Source organism: Zeugodacus cucurbitae, chromosome 5 (assembly GCF_028554725.1).
Source record: "Zeugodacus cucurbitae isolate PBARC_wt_2022May chromosome 5, idZeuCucr1.2, whole genome shotgun sequence".
Lineage (NCBI taxonomy): Eukaryota > Metazoa > Arthropoda > Insecta > Diptera > Tephritidae > Zeugodacus > Zeugodacus cucurbitae.
The window spans coordinates 65,066,207-65,081,102 of record NC_071670.1 but is presented as its reverse complement, the minus strand read 5'-3'; the positions used below and the strand labels follow the sequence as shown (position 1 = coordinate 65,081,102).

Here is a 14,896-nt window from a genome sequence, read left to right as displayed (position 1 = left end):
ACTAAACGAGTTACATATAGGGTTATATATACCATAGTGATCAGGGTGAAGAGTGAAGTTCAAATCCGAATGTCTGTCTGTCCGTCTGTCCGTCCGTCCGTCCGTCTGTGCAAGCTGTAACTTGAGTAAAAATTAAGATATCTTGATGAAACTTGGCACACTTATTTCTTGGCACCATAGGAAGGTTGCTTTCGAAAATGATCCAAATCGGACCACTTCCACGCCCACAAAATGGCGAAAACCGAAAACACATAAAGTGCCATAACTAAGCCATAAATAAAGCTATGGAAATAAATTGGAAATTGGTATGAAGGATCGCACTATGGAGGGGCATATTTGGATGTAATTTTTTTGGGGAAGTGGGCGTGGCCCCTCCCCCTACTAAGTTTTTTGTACATATCTCGCAAACCATTAGAGCTATATAAACCAAACTTTCTGCAGTCGTTTTTTTAGCCACTTCCTAATGCAGTCCAAAAATTAAAGAAATCGGATAATAACCACGCCCACCTCCCATACAAAAGTTAGGTTGAAAATTACTAAAAGTGGGTTAACTCATTAACGAAAAACGTCAGAAACACTAAATTTCACATAAGAAATGGCAGATGTAAGCTGCACTCAGATTTTTTTACAAAATGAAAAATGGGCGTGGCGTCGCCCATATGGGTCAAAAACCATACCTCAGGAACTACTCGACCGATTTCAATGAAACTTGGTTTATAATAGTTTCCTTACATCCCAATGATATGTTGTGAAAATAGGCCAAATCGCTTCACAACCACGCCTACTTCCTATATACCAGAACTTTGAAGACAATCTGAATCGGTTACTTTACGATATATAAAGTAAGCACTAGTGAAGATATCGATGCAGAACTTTGCACAAATACTATGTTAATAGTGGGGCAGCCCCGTTCTAAAAATCACCGAAATCGGACCATTGGTTTTCAAGGCCCCATATATCGAACATAAGGACCTCGGTGCTTCTAACCTAATATTATGGTTTCCAACTTTCAATGGACTTTATACAATATATATGACGAATATGTGGGTCAAATTGTGTATTATATAATATAAATAAAGGTAAATAAATAACTTGCGAGAGTATAAAATGTTCGGTTACACCCGAACTTAGCCCTTCCTTACTTGTTTTGTTATGGCTTTTGCGTAAAGCCTTTCAGGGTAATCAGTTATTATCCAGGTGAAGTGTCGGGTTTGTAAATATAGTTGTTTGTTTAAATAATTGAGATTGAGGTAGGTTAAATGATATTGGATAAAACGCTTAGACATTAGTGAGTTAGAAATGGAAGTTAGGAAAAAAGTAAAGAAGAATGGAAGAATGGTAGAATGTCTTTATTTGCCATACTTTTATGTCAGCACGATCTCAAAGCGAAATCGAACAGTATCAATTGAGGCTCATGCGAACGATGAGTGAGTCCTCATTTCTTCCTTTTCTCTTTCTTTATTCTTTATTGCCTTTTTTCGGCCTAAATACTTTTTAAAGAAGTTGAATAAAATCGATTAACCGTATATAATTTGTATAAAAAATAATAATTTTAATTTTGATATAATTTTTTTTATAAATTAAGAAAATTAAAAAACTATATTTCAAAATTTATTTCGATGAAAACCCATGAAAAATATAAAAGTTGCATTACAGCGCCACCTATTGAAAGTTTTAGATAATAATATACATGCAATAAAAATAGATTTTTTTATCCAAAAAATGTTTCTTGAATAATAATATTAGTTGTAAACTACTGTTCACTCCTGGCCTCATCAAATACGTAGAACTCAACAATCTTTGTGAAATTTAATTATATACAATTTGCTTACTTTATTTTTCTCATTTTTAATACCATCATCTACCTTTGCTGAGTTCTTTTATTTTCTATGAAAAATTTGCCTAATATTGATTTGTCTAAAATGCATTTACTTCCAAAGAATTTTGTTTTAATCCTCCCAGTTAAACGCTGATTTGAAAACAAAGTGCCTGCAGTCATTTCATTTGAAATCATTCAATTGCAATTTCAGTCGATTTGCCTCATTTGCAATGAATTACATGAAAAAGTAGTTATTTATATTTCGGCTAAGCTCTTAATGCCATTGAATTTTTATTTAACATTTTATTACTAATCCACAAACATACGGTATGCCCTTCATGAGTGCGGACTGGTTATTGTGCGCCATAACACAACAGGTTCTATAATAAATTGTAGCGTAATATAAGAGTACTACATGTAGCAAATTTATAAATTCAAGTATTTTTGAAAAATATCCACTTAACAATTTAAGAGTTACGGGGTTAAGGGTAGACAGAGACACGAAAAAATTAGAATTTTCAGTAATTTTTTTTGCTATTAAATCATGTTATTTTACAAAAGTAATAATATGGCATTATTATACAATGTTTTGACTTAAAGTTAAGAAATTTTGAAAAAAAAAATTCATTTCCAAAGTTATAGCTGCCTGTGTTGACCGAGTTTCAAAAAAAGGTCCTTGCGGTGACAATCATAAGTCCTTGGAGATTCATCTAAAATCAATCGGATAAAAAAATTAGTTTTATAAATAGATAATCCTGGGCCTGATCGAATCTTTTTTTTTTTAATTAACAAAATGGCGGCCTCAGGAAATTTTTTTCCAGATTTTCCGAAAATTTCTAGAAAATTTTGGTTTTAAAAAATCGAAATTAAAAAAAATCCTTCAATCAGGCCTGAGTTTGTTATGTATTCTAAAGCTGTATATATTTAATTAAAATCTACAGTTGTCACCAATTCAAAAAACATTGTTTTGAGAAAAACGCATTTAAAATTTCATACTAGCGTGTTGGAGTGCCTGAGCGCTCTTTGTTATTTGTCGAATAACTCGAAAAGTAATTATCGGATCAACTTTAAATTTTCAGATAATACTTTTAACATATTACACTTAACGAAACTTTGAAAAATTGATTTTTTGAAAACCCTGACTACCCCTAACCCCTTAAAAAAGGACGTTCGGGGAAAAATATATTTAGTTACTTAACCAGTTGCGGACTCTTTAGCTGAAAAAATGTATTTGCTTAAAAATATGTCAACGAAATACATGCCTCTTATGAAACATTTGCATTTTCACTCTTTACACTTTATTAATTTTGTTTAATCAGGTTATGTAGCATATTTTATTCAACAGATTTGATGTTTATATAATTTCTGAAACAAATTTTTTTCGGCACTCATTCAACACATGGTGTTTTTTTCAGTTTTCCACGGTAGAACTAGGAAATTCTTTAACGGATTCACTTTGAAAGTTACACAATTGAATTTTCGATAAGATATACGTAAACCTCCATAAAGTAGTATAACCACTTGATATTTGGTCGCTTTCAATTATGCCAGTCTATTTGATTTATACCAGTTGTTTATTCGATACTTTAAATGGTATAGTACGAGACAATCATACTCCTCTGACGATCGTTAATAGATAAAGATCGAAGTCCATCACTACACTATTTATCGAAAATCGAATTGAGGCTTATATATAATCGTATAACAACTAGACGACTTGTAAAAGCAATAATATAATCTGTTTATAGAATTTCGAACCACCTTAATGTCTGTGTGTACAAAATGAACTAAAGGTTTTCAGGCAATTTATTTAAAATATGTGCGCTTAGTTATTACATATGTATTGACATAAGTTTACACTAAGCTTACGCAAGGCTACAGTTATTGCGGTAAATATTGGCATTTATGAAATTGCATGTACGATTATGCATAAAAACGCGCAATTTTCAATTAAAAACTCGCAGTAAAAACGGAAAGTCAAATAAAAATATAAAAATGTGCCAATTAAGTGGAAAAATGTGCTTTGAATTTAAACGCCTTCAAGTCTGTATCCATTAAAATGGTATTAAGTTTAAACGTGAACATGCTTTTCACGTTTGCTTACTCTGTTTCGAGTAATGTATTTTGTACACTTCAATATCAATCACAATAGTTTCAAAATGAATGAAGTTGCGTAACTGCTGACATGAGGACTTTATTATCATATTTTTAATTTACACAAATCCGTCACTTTTGTGTAAATACTTCAGGGTTGCATGGACACGTTTTGTATCCTCATTTTTAACTAATCGCTTTTGTACAGTTGTTTGCATGAGTTTGGTGTAAAATATTTATGTACATATATGGAGAGAAGGAAATCAATTTCTAATTTTCAAACTGATATTAAACATAATGAATTTATAAATGCTGAAATTGAAAACTTGCCTGTCTCCGAAATTTAAAAATCAATTATTTATGTATATTAAATTGTTTCGGAGATTGCTTATTTGATTACCACTGGAAACTACAAGTTTTTAAATACCGATCTAGCTAATATCTGAAATTGTTGAGGTGGTTGCTATGTGAACCCGACTTCTGTAGCCGTTCCTAGCGGAGCCTTAGATCACTGCATTTGTGGAATTTCATCAAAATATTCTCATAAAATGTATGAAAAGTTGCGAAAATATCTAGCAGATAATATTTTAAAGTATATGAGAAAATTCATTTGATAATGAGAATGACCATATTGGAATCGACGTCCCGTCAAGCAAACAGTGCCTGTTATCGAATCTTCATTATATATATTTGGCGTAGGAACCGCTTTAAGCGATTATAGCCGAATCCACCAGAGCGCGCCACTCATTCCTCTTTTTTGCTTTTTGGCGCCAACTGGAAACACCAAGTGAAGCCAGGTCACTTTGCACTTGGTCTTTCCACCGGAGTGGAGGTCGTCCTCTTCCGCGGCTTCCTCCAGCGGGTACTGCATCGAATACTTTCAGAGCTGGAGTGTTTTCTTCCATCCGTACAACATGACCTAGCCAGCGTAGCCGCTGTCTTTTTATTCGCTGAACTATGTCAATGTCGTCGTATAAATCGTACAGCTCATCGTTCCATCGTCTGCGGTATTCGCCGTTGCCAATGTTTAGAGGACCATAAATCTTGCGCAAAACCTTTCTCTCGAAAACCCCAAGAGTCGTCTCATCGGATGTTGTCATCGTCCACGCTTCAGCGCCATACATCAGGACGGGAAGAATGATGCGACTTATAGAGTTTGATTTTGGTTCGTCGAGAGAGGACTTTACTTTTCAATTGCCTACTCAGTCCAAAGTAGCACCTGTTGGCAAGAGTGATTCTGCGTTGGATTTCAAGGCTGACATTGTTGGTGTTGTTAATGCTGGTTCCCAGATAAACGAAATTATCTACAACTTCAAAGTTATGACTGTCTACAGTGACGTGGGAGCCAAGACGCGAATGCGCCGACTGTTTGTTTGATGACAGGAGATATTTCGTCTTGTCCTCATTCACCACCAGACCCATACTCTTCGCTTCTTTATCTAGTCTGGAAAACGCAGAACAAACGGCGCGGTTGTTGCTTCCGATGATATCAATATCATCGGCATACGCCAGGAGCTGTACACTCTTGTAGAAGATTGTACCCTCTCTATTTAGTTCTGCAGCTCGTTCATTACTCATTCGTAAAAACCCATCATTAACAAACTAATTGAAACTTATCCGTCCGCGTAAATCTTGGTAAGGAATATGAAAAATAAATCGAAATTTTCCTTACGATATAAGGACGCATACCTTGAAACACTCTAAAAAATTGAACCGTTATCTTCTAGACAATTCAGAATCAAAATTCAAATTTTTGAAAATCAAAATTTAGAACTAAGAAATTTATAAGCCCTTCAGTGTATTCATCCGAATATAAAGTAAGGTTATATGAGGTATGAAAGACGAGAACATTAGCTGAATAAAATAATAATTTTTGGGGTGATCAAGAGAAAGTTTCTTCGAATGATGTATGAACCTTTTCGAAACTATCAATATATTATGTTCGACGCTACATGTAGCGCTACATGTTAAATGAAGATAGAAATTTTTTAGTACGCTCGAAAAAATATTCGTATAAAGGGTATTTTTTAGACGTCATATGGCAGGAAACATGAAAGCGTCCAATTCTCTTAGAAACTATCATAACATTTCGTTAGAATATATGAGGTTATCCTGCGCTAAAAGTATTTAATATGACGTCACCAAGTGGTAGTCGAAGATACACTGCTGCTACACTGAAAAGATCAAGCCGATAAAGAAATTGGCTTCGAATGATTTCTACAACAAGCTCTCAGTAAATGTTTATGGTCATATTCTAGCAAAGAGAAGAAGAACATGAAAATCAAAACTAATTGAGAATAAAGTGCTGCTTAAATTATTTTGAACACATTCTCTGCGGTAAAAATTATCAGAACAAGCATGAACAACAGTGATTACCTCAAAAAGTCAAAGTCTTAAATAAAAACTTCACTGAGACTGGAAAGTTTTAAAAGTATTCAAATGCGGTATATATCCTTGCGGTGTATGCGTATCACGGGCAGAACGCAAACAGTGCTGTAATACAACTTCAAGAAACGAAGCACGTCTCACGTATATTTGCGTATTAATACTATACAATAATATCTACTTTAAGCGCAAAGGGTCAAACTTTTCAAATTCTATAAATAGCTTAACTTGCAGACTGCTTTGACCGACTTCACCCATAAAAGAATTTGGAACCAACTTTGTTGGCTTAGTCGTACACACAGCACCGTCGCCACTGTCTCGCAACTTCAAAGTCATAACAACAACAATAATAAAAAGCAAAAAACAACACTCGAGAAGTACAAATGCAGAATAGCGCACATTCTTCAATGAAAACAAATTGTAAACTGCCTGTAACTGTATTAAATTTTGGCACAGCCCCACCAATGCACACACTTAGGCCCAGCGATAAACACGCAAACAATTCGTGCCTCGCACAAAAAATGGCATATTTTCGTGAAAATATTCGAGCAACATGGAAAATATGCTCTATGCTTAACTGCACACAAATTTTTTAACTAAATTTTTAAGTAAGCAATCAATTTATTTGCGACGTGCCTACTTAACTGCCAGCTGTGGTGAATCGGGAAGCGATTTTTCGATTGGATTTGCGCAAGGGTTGGCTGGCGGTGGCTTGTAAATACTTATAGTAGCAATCAACGGCCAGGCAGCAAGCAGCTAAGCCACATTTTCTTTTACTTTCACAGCCAAACAAAGCAGAAAATTAAAATAAAAAATTCTTCAAATTCTCCGTAGTCCGGAAGCCAAGTAGGAAGGAAGGGCAAACGTGCCGCCGAACACATTTGCGGTATTTGTATCAATTTTCCCGCGAGCAAACGAGTTTTCAATGTGCAAATCTGTTTTGGAAAACGAGTACTCACTTCACTCTCGCCGCCAATAAGCTTCCAACTGACTAAGGCGCACACAAAACTTAACTTACAGTGATTTGTGCTTCGTATGCTTCTCTGGAGTGTAGCAGTGCTCACAGCTTAAGCACAGCTGACGCCACAATAGATTTATAAATTGTAGTGATTTGTAGCACTCAATTGCTTCGCGCTTATCCATGCATCAACACAACGTATAGACGAATTTTCGTGTGATTCTCAGTTTCTCACAAGTGTAGCCGGCTGTTGGCAATGACTGTTTTTGCTGCTGCATTGCGAAAGTTTTTCATATGAATAAAACATAATTTACATAACACAAGCTAATATTTGTTCATTTCACTTTGTCTATTGTACTTAAGTACATGCGGGGATATATGTACAAGTGCAAGTGAGTCATTTGTACGTCATATGTGAAAAGTTTTGCTGATTTGAAAATTATCATATCTAGGTTAAGTTTTCTCTTGCCTCTTCACTATGGAATATTGTTAGAATGTAAGAAGGGACGTTGGTGTTAACACTAATGAAAATAGATATCAGAGCAGAGTTAGTGCAGCCTCAACATTAAGTGACACATGTTAAGATACTAATAACGTAATGACTACTCCGTATGAGGTATGTTAAAAAAATAACGGAAATTTTCGTTTTTCGAAAAAAAAAATTTATTCATACCTCTACATAAGTGTTGTCATCTTCAAAATCGTCCCATTCGATATTATGCACTTCTGCCAGCGCTTCTTCCAATCGTCATAATATTTCTGAGACTTAATATTTGGGATAGCCTTTGGCTCTCTCAGTAATTTCTCGTATGCTTGCAAAAAAGTTCACTTCGAGTTTCCAACAGGTTAAAAGTATTATAATTAATTTTCGTCAATCTCTGGTCGAACCATTTTATTATATGAATCCGATATTGACTTATATGTAAATATGTACCAAACCAAACATATTTTTTCCTAATCGGGAGCCTTATAATACTCGATGATATAGTCGTCAAGTTAATTACCTAATTTATTTTTCACGTTATCAGAAAGCATCTTCCCTATTAAGTTGTCTATCAAGTTGGATCTAGGCAATAGAAACGAATCCATATTTATATCCCCTCAAGGACTTCCGTCTAGATGGCATTATTTGAAATAATTTGAGATATACTTTCTGTCACTACAACCCCCCAGGTGCTCTCCACGGCCGCATTGTTGTTTGGAAGTCTCATTCAAGGCTCTGAACTGTTAGAAGCGCATACTTTATATATTTCCACAATTTCCAGCTGCCACATAGACTACCCGACAAAGGAAACTACCAAGTGGCGAGCACTAACCCAACAACTTTAAGGCTGCATCAAAATGAGTGAAGTGTCAAAAACACTTACAATTTAATTGCATATTTTAGTAATCTTATGTAAGCCCTTCTTTGAAGTACCAGTAATTAACAAATATTTAAATATATACGAGTTTGTTTGTATGTATCAAACACAGAGAAACTGCAAAGGATATACAATTGCAAAATAAAAATTCTATTAATGCTAAATGGCGTACATTTGTACACTCACATACAAACATACATATATAAATATCATTTGCACTTCAAGACAAGTCATCTTCAGCGATTAAGCAGAATGTAACGTATACGCCATGCTGCCATACTGCCAGAGCGTAAAGCACCTACTGCAAAGTAAGTAAGCAAATATGTAGCTGTACATCCTTCATGACTTTGTTGAAATTTGTCATTACGCGCTTCAAAGGCCATCAAACTAGTGACAGGCGAGTGTCTGCGGGCGTTGAGAAAGCTTAAATTTCCAACACGTATAAAATGCAGGAGTCTGTAGGTAGTGGAAGCGTGTCTTTTTCACAATAAATATACAAAGCGCTGTGCCTACACGCATATACACATATATATACCTACTTCAGGCATTATAATGAAAGCGTGTTGTTGTCGAAAACTGGTAGAATTAATACTGCGGCTGAACGTTAGAGTAGTCTACCTACCGTTACGGTAATCATATTTAATCAGCGTAAGCTTGGCAATCATTTCACAGCCGAATGGTTTTTAAGCGTGAAATAGCCAATCAAGTTAAACCCAAAATGAGATCATTTACGTTGCGCTTCATCAGGCTTCAACTATTTTATATTATAATTGCGAAAACTTCTGAATGACAAAGAGATGCCTATGCGCGGATAATTGTGTAAACGGTGTAGGCACACGCCATGAACCGTTTGTTGCTGACAGTAAAATAGATATGATGAATTCAAAGAGATTTTATGAGTGAAGGTGCTGGGAATATTATTTTAGTAATTTTAAATTAAACTTTAAAAATCAAATTTTATATATTTTTAATTTATATATTTTTATCGTAGGAGTCGTAAGGAGCAGTCGGACCTTACAAATATGATTGGTTATTGCTTTGATTATCCTACCGGTGTTAATAATTAGAACTGTGTTTCGTATTTTCGCTTGGAAGATGGCTGCTGAATATTTTAAATGTAATTAAGAGTGGATATTATGTTCCTCTAGTTGTTGAATTCTTCGTTATAAATTAAGTGCATTACAGTGCCTTTCCTCGGTTCCTGGTCTTAACTGAAACCATATCTTGAACAACTTAATAGAGGCTAACATCGAGATAAAAATGAAAACTGACGTAGAATAAGCTGAGATTGCACATAGAATGACGTGGTGGTCTCAGTCTCCTACATCTCAACGCTTCAAATAAATATTTTCTCAAAGTACATCTAATATACATAAATATATGTATAACAATTGATTCAGGTTCAATATACCTAGAAAATAAAATTTGTAGACTTAAATAATTCATTCTTAAAATGTAAAAAAAAAATATTAGACAATTGGACGTTTGAATAATTGGAATTCCCGTTATTTTTTTAACATAGCTCGTATATAAAATATAGTTTCATGACCTTCGGGTTTTATTTGGAAGTAAAGGTCATAAAACTATATTTTATATACGAGCTATGTTAAAAAAATAACGGGAATTCCAATTATTCAAACGTCCAATTGTCTAATATTTTATTTATTATGTTGATATACATGCGAGAAATCACTGAACGAGCCAAAGGTTATCCCAAAAATCGAGTTTGAGAAGTGTTTCGACGATTGGAAGAAGCGCTGGCAAAGGTACATGATATCGACTGGCCTATGTTAAAGGCGACAAAATTAATGTAGACGAATGAATAACCAACATATGATATCTCTGCTGAATATTTGCGACCTTATTCTTGAAGAAGATCAGTAGATAGACAAAAAACTTTTCAAGATCTCCATTCAGAGTTTCATCCAAAAATATGATATTCTTCTCTTTACTTCAGTATTCATGAGAGTAGTTGAAGTGTCTATATTTCTAGGAGTATGGAGCAGTATGAAGTGAATAAATTCTTGTCTAAAATTAGTTTTAAAGCAATCGGTAATTCCACACATCTTCGACAAAAACTTTAATACTGCGAACAGATATAACACTCCATGACGATTAATATATCTTTCAATCAGCCAGAAAATTGCCCTCAAGGCTCTCCATGCAAATGCAGAGCCAGTCCATTCAACACCTGTCCAACACAGTAATCAATTATAATTGAACCGACAGAGTCTATCATTACACCACTTATTCACTTTTGATTTTTATTGACGCCTGTTTACGCCGCCAATCAAATTGAATATACAAGGCAATTTAACACAAAATTTAACTCTACTTGACAGCCCACTTCCGTCTACGGCGGATTAATGAAAGTATGAGACGTCTTTAATTTGCATTTAAGTGTTTACGCTTAAGAGTGAAAATGACACCGGCATGAAACGTGTTCTCTCCGCACTTTTGCATGTCTTTTGCCTTTTCATTTTTGCTATTTATTTCATATTAAATTTTTTTTCATTTATTTTCATTTGCCAATTGCAGACGACATCGTTTCGACGCAGGCGATTGCAACAACAGCTGTATCGCATAAACGTAAACTGCTAACGGCGACAGATGGACGACGGCATTTGTATTGCATGCGTTCCGGTTCGATAAAATCACTCAATCACAACAACAACGATCGCAACGGCGGTGGCTTGGGCAGCAGCAGCAAGAGCACATCGACATCCTCATCGATGACGGTGATTAATGTGCCGCAGCAGCAACGTTTCAAGCTTTATCAGCAACGCCACCAAAGTCAACAGCAGCTACATCAGCATCAAAAGCAACAGCAGCAACAACAGTTGCAAATGTATATGCAGCAGGATATTGAACGTAGTAAATCAACATCGACACCAAGTCTGCGGTTACACGATACCGCATTAAGGAGGTAAGGCCGTTTGAAAAACATACAAACATATTTATATATTTATTGTTATATACATTTAATGTATATATATGTATATATAATAACTATGTGGTTTAAAGTGGTGGCATGGTTGCTTATAAAACTGATTCGCTTAGATATCCGCATCAAAAGTCGTTCAAATAAATCAACGGCCTCTAAATGGGTCAAGTTATACCAAGGACGTTCATTGTTGTGCTATGGTTAAAGGCAGTACATTATCAAAATATCGGGATCCCGTGGATTTTTTCATGTTTCAAAATCAAAAATAAATTCTGTTTTAAATACTGCAATTAACTAAATACTTTCGAATATTTGCTTCTTTATTGATCACAAGATCACCCCGAATACCTGTCAGTATAATAAAATTGCTTCCATAAAACTTATCAAAATCTGAACGCCTCAAATTTTGTGGAAAAATAGTACTATTTCTTTCAAAACTATTAAATTGTGAAATAACGTAACTATTTAAAATAAAAAAATTAAATTTAAATCCCGAAATTTCGGGACTACAAAAAATGTCTCCCAAACATAAAATCTCATGATTTTAAAAATATTCTTTCAAAAATCCTGAAAGCCAAATGCCGATCCCAAAATTTCGGCACTACAAAAATGTGTTCCAAACTCGAAATCTTGTGATTTTGAAGATATTCTTTCAAAACTGTCAAAAATCTATGGTCGAACCCGAACGGGATTACAAAAATGTTTTCCAAAAATTAAATTCGTGGTTTTAAATATATTCTTTCACAAATCCAGAATTCGAATATCGATCCCGAAATTTCGGTACCATGTTTCCCAAACCCGAAATCTTGCTATTTTATAGATGTGCTTTCATAAATCACATTCCATACCGTAAATCACATAAAACCAACACTCTATTCCGTTCGGGACTACAAAAATTGAGTTCCAAACACGAATTCAAACAAATTCTTTCATAAATCCCGAAAACTGACAGCCTAATTTCGGGAATAACAACATACATATCGTTTGTTTTAAGCGGTGTTCGTTCTCATTTTGCCGCCAACAAGCCGAGCTGAGCTGCTGCAATCACTTTATGACACGTGCCACAACACATTTGGTGGAAACTCGATTTAAATTTAATGTAGCACATCAATAGCATTCAAAGCGAGATTTATTGCCCCACTACCAACACCACCACCACCCGGCCATTTATCTTATTAACGCTTTCGCTTTTAGTTGATTTCTGCTACATCATTCTCTGCTCTCTTCTTGTTTATTTCATACAAACGCGTGTAGATCTAACAAAACGAAGAGCCTGGAGAGTAAGAAGCGTGTCATCAAAATGCTTTTCGTACTCGTGTTGGAGTTCTTCATATGCTGGACACCGTTATACATTATCAATACGGTAGCTATGTTCATCGGTCCGGTTATTTACGAGTATGTCGGCTATAGATGGATACCATTTCTGCAATTGCTCGCCTACTCGAGCAGCTGTTGTAATCCAATTACGTATTGCTTCATGAATGCGGGTTTTCGACGCGCCTTCCTCGATACCTTCAAGGGCATCCAGCTGAGCGGCGTGTTATTTCGACGAAAAAACTCACCGAACAACTCGGTGGCGGGAAACTCGATTATAATGGCCAACAGCGGCACCATGATGACCACAAACACCGTGCTGGACAGTCCGCGACTCTGAGGGCAAAAGCAAAAGCGGCGCCGACCCGGCCCCAATTCCAAATGGCAGCGACAGATGTCTGATTCGGTGTAGGCTGGCAGCCAGCTAAAGCAAGTGGTTGTGTGTGATTGTGAGTGTTAGGTTGTATGGGTGTGACTGCGCGTGTGCGTTTATGAGATTTATCGCAAGCGATTTTAATATTATTATCCATAATCATATTTGTATTTGTAGCATTTAAGCAGCACATAGTCTTAAGCTACAAGCAAATTGTTAGCATAAATATTGTTACTATTCTATTCAAATATCGGTTGTAAATATCAGTTAAAATGTGTAATGAAATTTAATAAAAATCAAAAACTTGAAAAAATTCAATCAAAAATCAATCGAACGTGTAAACAAGGCTTTCTGATACAACTGAATTAATTGAAACAGAAAATTCAATTTAAACTAAATCGAACACTTGTAAATATGTTCTAAATATGTGTATTATAAAAACACAAAAATAAATTTAAAAAAAGTTGTGATTTTTAAATGCGTGGCATCTGGCGATTCAACGAAATAGGTTTCACATTTTGGCTTTCATACAAAATCGCATGAGATTACAATAAACAATGTGTGAATATATGACTAAATATCAAATGTTAAATAAATTGAATACAAAGCTAATTTACAAATATCGCAAAATATTCCAGTGTTTTGTAAACGGTGTAAATTAATATCCAGATATATATATATATATATGTATGTACATTTTGAAATAGCATCTACTGTGTTTGTGTGTGTACAGTTGTTTATCCATCAAATTGTCAAAGTTGCTCAAAATATATAATATAACACAGATATATATATGTATGTACATATGTTTAGCAAATCTAACAAACTTCATTCATTTTATTCCAATTCGCTTTTAAATATTAGATTAAGTAAACTCTTTTATTTTTATGCTGTAAAACTGAATCAAATGTGAAATATAAAATACAATCTAATTAAATGTACATATTTATTTTCTTTACAAAGGACTTATGATAATGGTTTGTATTTCAGGTGCACACAATTTATTCAATATTCCATCAGGTTTCAAATTTGTTTCGCATTCCAAACCAAGAAAAACAACCTGGACACGTGATTTCGTTATCTGATTGACGAAAACTTGAGTGACAACACTTGAGCTTTGTCTAGTTTTTTTTTACGAAAGTTGATTAAAGGTACTATTTAAGGTCCCTAAATATGATTCTATTGGTAGAACAGTGTAACCAATGTTTTCACTGACCGACCCGATGTACAGTCTAGTGTTCGGGTCAGTCAGCTGAGAACGTAAAAATTTTAAGGCGTTTTGACCCACGATGATACTTCGTTGATTCTGAAGATTAACCCAGTGGCCGCCATTTGTAACAAAATATCAAAGCTCAGAATAAATTGTCCAAGTTAGATATTTTATGAAGGCTCTAGACTGCTTAAAACCCCATTGAACACTCTGAGTAATTATAGAGCATCTATGATACGATAATTTTTAATATACATCGAAAAATAATATGATATTTCAAGCAATTAAGATAAAATAATTGGATTGAATATATAATTGGATTAAAAATTTGTTACACTGACAGTAGCGACATCCAATTATAAAACATTTCCCAAACAAATGTTCCCAAAACTATTGTATATACCATTAGGCGGTTTCTATAAAGTAACGAAAGCGTCA

The 14,896-nt window shown here is 34.7% G+C and overlaps 1 protein-coding gene across 1 annotated transcript in view; it reads left to right on the top strand.

The window, feature by feature from the left end:
* LOC105213856 (uncharacterized) overlaps positions 1-14,180 on the top strand; it is an 80,532-nt gene extending 66,352 nt beyond the window's left edge. The window contains exons 4-5 of the mRNA XM_054231518.1: positions 11,156-11,543; positions 12,816-14,180. Of these exons, the coding sequence (XP_054087493.1) occupies positions 11,156-11,543; positions 12,816-13,215 (788 nt within the window). The 3' untranslated portion in view covers positions 13,216-14,180. The remainder of the gene's footprint in view (positions 1-11,155; positions 11,544-12,815) is intronic.
* The last annotated feature ends 716 nt before the right edge of the window (positions 14,181-14,896 follow it).